The following is an 8,332-nucleotide window of genomic DNA, read 5'->3' as shown; positions in this document are numbered from 1 at the left end:
TCTCGTCCACATCACTGCCCGAATTACTGCGAATAAATATCTTGACATCTTCAATAGCGAAATCCTTGCTATGGTTATCGTAATGCTGCCAAACACTATCATATTCCAAAGTATATTATAGTGAAAATATTAAGTTGATCGGAGGAAATAAGAAGAAAAAAGCAAGATGCCGGGTCTGAATGTCGAATTTGTTTGAAATGTATTAATACACTTTTACGTAAAGATCGAACTTTATTATAAGTGTCCACGAAAGAATATAAATTATTGAAGAAGCAAAGGAAATATTATTTTGGGGAAAAAGAAATCCATTATTTTTTCGGTAAATGGCTGCACTGATAGATTTCTCGTAAAGTATCGATCAAACAATTTCATATATATGCTCGTTGGAAAGGTGACATTTCGCAGTAAAAAAAATTCTTTTGCTGTTTTTTGTTTGGTGCATTCAGTTGTAAGTTACAGCGTGTTAAAAATGGAAGTGAACAAAGAGAAAATTCGGTACATTTTATAGTTTTTCTTTGACAAAGGCGAAAATGCATGCCAGGCGGCTAAAATTGTGAACGGTGTTTATTGTTCCGATACTGTAACAGCCAATTATGTGCAATTTTGGTTTCGTAGATTCCGTTCAGGAATTTTTGATGTTAAAGATGCACCTCGCACAGGTAGGCCGGTCGTCGAAAATGTCGATAAAATCGGAGAAATGATCGAAGTTGACCGGCATGTTAGCAGTCGTAACATCGCCCAGGAACTAAAAATCGACCATAAAACAGTTTTAAACCATTTACACAAAGCTGAATTCAAAAAGAAGCTCGATGTTTGGGTGCCACACCAATTAACAGAAAAAAACATGATGGATCGAATTCCCATCTGCGAAGCCTTGGCCAAACGGAATGAGATAGACCCATTTCTTAAACGGATGGTGACTGGAGATGAGAAATGGATCACATACGATAACCGTGTGCGAAAACGAACGTGGTCAAAGAGCGGTGAAGCATCTCAAACGGCCAGGAAGGTTTTGCTATGCATTTGGTGGGACTGGAAGGGGATTATTTATTATGAGTTGCTTCCATATGGCCAAACGCTAAATTCTGATCTCTACTGTCAACAACTGGACCGTTTGAAGATAGCGATTGACCAGAAACGGCCAGAATTGGCCAACAGGAGAGGTGTCGTGTTCCACCAGGACAACGCTAGGCCACACACATCTACAATGACTCGCCAGAAACTTCGGGAGCTTGCTTGGGAAGTTTTAATGCATCCACCATACAGTCCGGACTTGGCACCAAGCGATTATCATCTTTTTCTTGCATTGCAAAATTTCTTTAATGATAAAAAATTGGAATCTAGGGAGGATTGTGAAAATCGACCACTAGAGTTTTTTGCAAATAGAGACCAGGACTTCTATGAGAGAGGCATTTTGAAGTTACCTTTAAAATGGCAACAAATCATACAACAAAACGGTGCATATTTGACCCAAATCGGACAATCCGAAGCATGTTAAATAAAGTCCTGAAGTTCATATAAAAATAATGGATTTCTTTTTCCCTAAACTAATATTTACATCGATGTTGGCATCACAAAGCCTCCATTGTAAATGCAGCGAACGAAAAGCCCTACTCCATACGAACATTCGAATACCATCCACGCAGAAAGCGATCATGTCGTTTTTCTGTTTCGTCTCGCACTATAGCTCGATAACTATCAACCTCAGATTCTTCATGATGACATTTTCATGCAAAATAGTAAAGACATTGCCTTTCAGTAATATCAGCGAAATCTTGCGACTTAATTTTTCAGTTATTAGGTAAAATTTTTAGAATTTTTTTTTGGAACATCTTCTAATTTAAGCAGCTCTGTTAGCATCAACAACGTCTGTACGACCAAACTTAAAGTAAGCCAATCACCAAAAGACGATTGCTTTCGATTTAGAAAAGTCGCCATAGTTCCGAGTTTTAGCAGTTATTTTTCGATCAACAAGCGATGTCTAATGAACGTTCGTTATTCAAAATTTTACGTCGTTTTTTTGAAAATAATACAAAAATATCTTCAATAAAATATTAATTGGTAAACAAATGATTAAATTAAAAAGAAATTTCGATTATCGATGGGCAGTTTATGGTCATGCCTTGAAACTTGATCTTCAATCATAACTAAAAACGGTCGAGAATTGCAAGTATTCTGGCAACATTAAAAACCTGAAAGTAATTATTTCGACTCAAATTGTTACAGTAATGAAGAATATACACTCTGATACATATTTCCGTGTTCACTGCAAGCATAATAATAGAAAACACCTGCTGCTTTCGCAATTCTACGATGATAAACGTATACATACATATATAATCATTTTAAATCCAATGCAGTTATTTGGTTTTAATACTTTCAATAAGTTTTATTCGTATTTTAATCAAACAATTACAATATTTTATATGCCTGTGTGTGTATGCCTATATATATATGTGTGTGTGCGTGTGTGTGTGTTTGTGTGCGTGTGTGTGTTTGTGTGTGTTCGTGTGTTTGTGTGTGTTTGTGTGTGTTTGTGTGTGTTCGTGTGTTTGTGTGTGTTTGTGTGTGTTTGTGTGTGTTCGTGTGTGTGTGTGTTTGTGTGTGTTCGTGTGTGTGTGTGTGTGTGTGTGTGTGTGTGTGTGTGTGTGTGTGTGTGTGTGTGTGTGTGTGTGTGTGTGTGTGTGTGTGTGTGTGTGTGTGTGAGTGTGTGTGTGTGTGTGTGTGTGTGTGTGTGTGTGTGTGTGTGTGTGTGTGTGTGTGTGTGTGTGTGTGTGTGTGTGTGTGTTTGTGAGTGTGTTTGTGAGTGTGAGTGTGTGTGCGATGTTTTCTTAAATCTCACAAAAGTTCAATGTTGGTGATAGTCATTTTTTGATTACTTTGCAATGCATTTTTTCTTAACTATTTTGCTCATTTAATAAATTTGAAATTAATTTCAAAATAAAACATATTTCTTTTGTTAAACGGCAACAATCATATACAATTATTTGCCGCTTTGAATAATTAAATTAATGAAATGTATTAAAAAAGAAAAAAAAATCCAGGATAAGGTCTTGAAAATAGACCAAAATATAAATTTCGCCAGCATTCAATGCTGCTTAAAATCGAATAAAAACACACCAATACCAACAGACGCGCGCACACAATACAATTAAAATTTATAGTTTTTTTTCATCTTTATAGTTTTTCTGAAAATTTGTTTAATGTGAACATGCGCGCGTGCATGCATGGGTGTACGTGTTGACCAAACGTTATGCATTTAACTAGTCAATTTACTAACAATAATGACAGTTACTATTAAACCTATTATCACAGCAATTGCTAAAAGTATTAACATTTTACGTCGATAACCTTGACGTCGCCCAGAAGCCTTGGCGAGTTGTTCCCGACCCAATTCAACATCAGCAGCGACATTTTCAATACTAGTCTCAATGCGATCTGTAAAGTAAAAATCAAAATTTTTTCGTTGAACACTCTCTTCTTTAGGGATTTCGAACATAAAGTGTAACAGAAACAAATTGCATTTATATTCATCACATATACATAAGTACCCATCGATGGAATCCCCAAAAAATTTTTATATTTATAAATATTGAAATTGATCACAAAACATGTGTCGGTTGATAAAAATTATATTTAAAATTTGGAAGCTTTATTTGGAAGAACAAAATTTGTACCGATCTTATGGAATGCAACATTTAATTGCAATTTACAACATTGATGTAATGATCTCATAAACGTGATATGACTTCCCTTATACATTTTCTTGTTTTCAATCTCAGCAAAAAAAACTTGAATGACAATGGCACAAAAGTAAATCGTAGGCCAAGTTCACGATGTGATATATAAAACAGACGCTCCGCCCCAAAGCGACACGATTAGACGGACAAAAATATTACAGATTAAATAATTGAAAAAGCGAAAACTAAAAATTCAAATAACGAATTTCGCTGCTACTCAAGTGAACTATTACTCCTCATTTTCGTTATTTTAGCTCATTTTTTAACTGATTTTTACTTTTATCACAGAGGGACAACTTGTGGCGACATATGTTTGAACGAATACAAAGCTTCTTAGGAGTAGACAATGCTGTTTTTTTTTTTTTTTTTTTTTTTTTTTTTGCAATTAACGTAAGAACAGATAATTCATTCACATATCATAATAAAAATCTCTTTTCACAGCCTAGCAACCGAAATTGAATATCGAAGTAGCCCTCGTCATTTAATGTGGTTTCGATGTCAATTAAACCCTTGTGTGTTCCATAATCAATTTTCTATCTTCGCTCAATAAACATTAAAGTTAATTGTAATTGTTTGTCTTCCACCAGTTGAGAAAAAGCAAAAAAAAAACGGTGCCATTGACCTACGAATCGCATCAGACAATCGCGTTTTACTAGAGATGTTGTCATCTCCACATATGCGACCATTTCCTTTGTGAACGTTGATAAGACTGAGAGCATACCCACTGAAAGTGACTTTAAATAGAGTATTTTATAGACCATCGAACATTTAAAATGTGGCATGCGCGGCATCGCAGATAAAATCATACTCCATTTTATTTAGATTTCAACTTTGAATAGAGATTAAGCGGTCTTTGGAATCGGTACAAATATTTTATGGCAAAGAATTTAAAACGCGAAGCTCAACAGTTTCGGAAAATGCGGTCAATTATGCAATTTGTCTAACGATCCAATGTGCTAACTGAACTCATTATTAAACTTAATATGACAAAAACAATTTTGAGGATAACTTCCTACCTTTGCGTAAAATTCCTTGATGGGACTAGTGACTTTGGCAACAAACGAGACGGATGGAAGCAAGATAGATAGGCATACAAACAGATATAGGTAAACCCCTCTTGCAGTTCAGCGTTCTTAAGCGGAACATTTCACAAATATCGTGTATGATTTATGTAAAAATGATCAATGTTCAGTTGTACATTATAGGCACTCTATCGTATTAGTTACGTACATTTATGTTTGGGTATGAGCAACGTTATGCTATTATATGACATGTTACAATTATATTACAGGAATATTGTGCATTCTGTGCTTCCACAGTACATTATGTATTTTCTAATTTGACTGCCCATCTTCTAAAAACTAAACAAACGACGAATGCTTGTTTTCAAAAGATCTGATTTAGATCAATAGTCTTTGATATTCATACTGCGCGAGAATTCGATTAACTTACCTACTTCTTCACCTTGTGTCTGCATTAAACCGCTCATAGTATACATTATTTTATTAACGTACTGGATATCGGCCTCGATTTGCTTTATTTGCCGTTCACGATCCACCATCAAGTCATGTTCAAATTGTACTTGTTGCTGTTGTTGCAACTGTTGCTGGCGTTGCAGTAGTTCAGTTCTTTCCGAGTCTAGAATTTCAGTATTGGCGAGATCATCCTGCGCTTGTATTAACATTGTTTGTGTGTAAGTCTTACGCATTGCCGCTGCCATACGTTTTTGGATATTCAAATACTTTTCGACTACTGAACGAAAGTCATTGGTTAACTTTTCCAGTTGCAATTTCTGCTGTTTATCGCCCCGTTGCACGATAGCTGTGAGCCTCTTAAAATCTGTACTAGTAGCTTCTACGCGAGCATTTGTCTTGCTATGTATATTATGAACTTTAGTTCGTACCGATTGCTGGTCTTTAGGTGTACCTAAAATTTTAAGTTGCTTTTCCAATTGCTTACAGCTAGAATTAATTGTTTGTACGTTATGGGCGATATCTTCGCTCAGTGACATGAATTCAGTGGGACTAAAACCAGAAAAATTGACATCAGGGAAAGTGTTGTTGCCCGTTGTGCTACTGGTGGAAGTGGCCCCATAATCACGATGAGTTATCGGTGGTGGAGGTGCTGAAGCACCGTTATTTAAATTGTGTGACATTTTCTTTGATGTTTTTTAAACTAAAATGATAATCACAGTTCATCAAAAAATGTATGTATATACTTGACGCTCTTCTTTAACACTTATCTACAAATAAATACGTACGTATGTAGTTACGAATACCCATCTATGTCAAGCTATTTTGTAAATAAAACCTTCCCACGTGATTCAGTGGTTTCTATCGAAAAGTCTTTAACCTAAGCTTAGCATTTGTCTCACAAGCGTTTGTCGTTAAGCGTGTACACATGCATCATACATTATCCACCATTGTGAAATTTTCTCCATATTCTTTATCAACGAAGAACTCAGCGATATGCAATGAAAACCGCATGCGAAGCAAAAACTTTCTAGGGCTTCTAACGGACAATTACAGCAGACAAGGCTTGTCACTCTGCATTGCCGTAGCAAATGATGGAACAATCTAAGCATTTTGCTTTCGTAAAGGAAATATTATAGCTTTCAACTAAGACGAGATACAATAATACTCTTGTTGAATATTATTTCGGTAATTTGAAAATAATGGGTTTATAAGTATAATTTAGCAAAATTCATACAACGCCCAACTTCAATATTTTGCATTTTTATTTTTCTTTTTTTTTTTTGGTCAAATGCATTTTTTTGCAAAGACCTCTTTGTTGTCAAGCGTTATTGAAACAAACAACGACGAGAGAAACAATTACAGTCAACATAATAAAAAGCAAAAAAATACTGATTTAAGTGCAAATAAACGAGAGGTTCCAGAGGTTCTGGGCTTAAATACGTAGCCAATATAATAATCTGTCTGTTCAGAACCAATTATGCTTTCGAAATATTTTGAAACACTTACTTTAATAACTTCCGTGTTTTTTATTGTGCTGTCGATAAAATACAGTTTTTGAAAAAATTTCTTAGTTAGCTTTCTGAAATCTGAAGCTTTTTATATGTCGCTACAATTTGAATGCATTAAAAACAAAAGAAAAAACTCAACTAATTGTTTTATTTATGTCATGAAAAAATGAAATTGCACACAAGCAAACAAACACAAAGTGAAAAACACGTCTGATAAACAGCTGCTATGTGAACAGAGTTATATCCCAGAGATGTATGAAAAAGAACAAATACTGCCATATATGACATAACAAAATGGCACAGCAGCCGAAAAAAAATGAACAGCCGTGAACTGTGAACTGTCAATTTGAATAAAAGTCGTATGATTGCGCCCTGTTATAATCGGTTTTGTTACTTTGTATTAAATTACATCGGTATTGCGATTCTCATATATCAGTTTTGTGTTAAAACAGGGTCGTTAAAAGTCAAAAAGAAAAATTCACAATTTACAACTTCTAAAAAAGGGTAAATAATAACTTCACTCAGCCAAATCAGCCAACGTCTATCAGTAACATCGATACGAAATAACCGAATGTGGGTACGATGATTATGCTTGCTTTTACAGACTAAGTAGTTAAACAGTATAAAAAATTTAGCCTTAACATTAATTAATTACAATATATAAAATGGAAACTACTACTACGTCATAGTAGTATAGTCAAAAGAGGACGGGGTGGTAAAAAGTACAGTAAATTGAAGGCAAGTTAATAACATTTTAGTTTCAATATGTTATTTAATATATTATTTTGCACATACATAGATCGAGAGCTATCAAAAATGCATCCCACTCAATCAGTTGCTCTAATTGTGCTCTTTATGCCAAGTCGTTGGAAAAATTTCTAAACATATGTAAACATCTAAATATATGTTACCCAAAATAACCATCCCGTCTATTTGGATTCTTCATCAACGTGTTTTACAGCTCTTTAAATAATTACTACTCTTATCAATGTTATTATAGATAAAAATATAAAAAAATGTATATATTATAAATACATATGTTGGCTTGCTGTGTTTTCACTCATCCAAAACAGTTTACTCTGGGAAAATATAATTCTTGGTGGATTATAAAATGATCGATTGAACAAAGGGAAAGTTCTTATTTCATTGCTATAAGTAGTGTTAAAATAAAATAAAGGGGTTCGTTGAATAATAAGAGATAAAAATGTTTAAAAATGATAGGAACAATCTCTCATAGGCGTGAAGAATTGTAAAATATATGAACAAGAGGAAGAATTGTAAAATATATGAACAAGAGAAAGAATTGTAAATTATATGAGCAAGAGGAAGAATTGTAAAATACATGCCCAGTAAGATATCAGAGGGCCCATTAACGACCTTACAAAGTATGTATGTGTACGCATTCATACTCATTGTCAAATTCTGTATTCTCTACGTCTGTTTGTGACGAACTTCCAGCCTTCCAATTGCAAAGACTTCAAGAAGACTGGTATTAAAAAGCAGCCCAATCGATGAAAAGATTTTACAATGGAACATTAAGAGGCAGACAGCACCTCCGCGCAAAAAAAAGAAAAAAGTTTTTTACTCATTATTATTATCACTAGAAAGA

General features: G+C 34.4%; 1 protein-coding gene across 2 annotated transcripts; it reads right to left on the bottom strand.

Moving 5' to 3' along the window:
• Positions 1 to 2,781: 2,781 nt before the first annotated feature.
• LOC119637982 (syntaxin-12) lies at positions 2,782 to 6,915 on the bottom strand. Of its 2 annotated transcripts, XM_038034481.1 has the most exons (3): positions 6,722 to 6,915; positions 5,193 to 5,915; positions 3,260 to 3,438 (listed from the first exon to the last, which is right to left on the bottom strand). In XM_038034481.1, the coding sequence occupies exons 2-3, from the start codon at positions 5,893 to 5,895 to the stop codon at positions 3,260 to 3,262; spliced, it is 882 nt and encodes a 293-aa protein (XP_037890409.1). In that variant the 5' UTR covers positions 5,896 to 5,915; positions 6,722 to 6,915. The 2 variants fall into 2 exon arrangements, with proteins under 2 accessions (XP_037890410.1, XP_037890409.1); XM_038034482.1 differs by lacking the exon at positions 6,722 to 6,915 and having other exon boundaries at positions 2,782 to 3,438; positions 5,193 to 5,895.
• Between the last annotated feature and the right edge of the window lie 1,417 nt (positions 6,916 to 8,332).

Source organism: Glossina fuscipes, unplaced genomic scaffold (genome assembly GCF_014805625.2).
Source record: "Glossina fuscipes isolate IAEA_lab_2018 unplaced genomic scaffold, Yale_Gfus_2 61, whole genome shotgun sequence".
NCBI classification, from domain to species: Eukaryota; Metazoa; Arthropoda; class Insecta; order Diptera; family Glossinidae; genus Glossina; species Glossina fuscipes.
The sequence above is the reverse complement of the archived record's forward strand: the minus strand, read 5'-3'. Positions and strand labels throughout refer to the sequence as shown.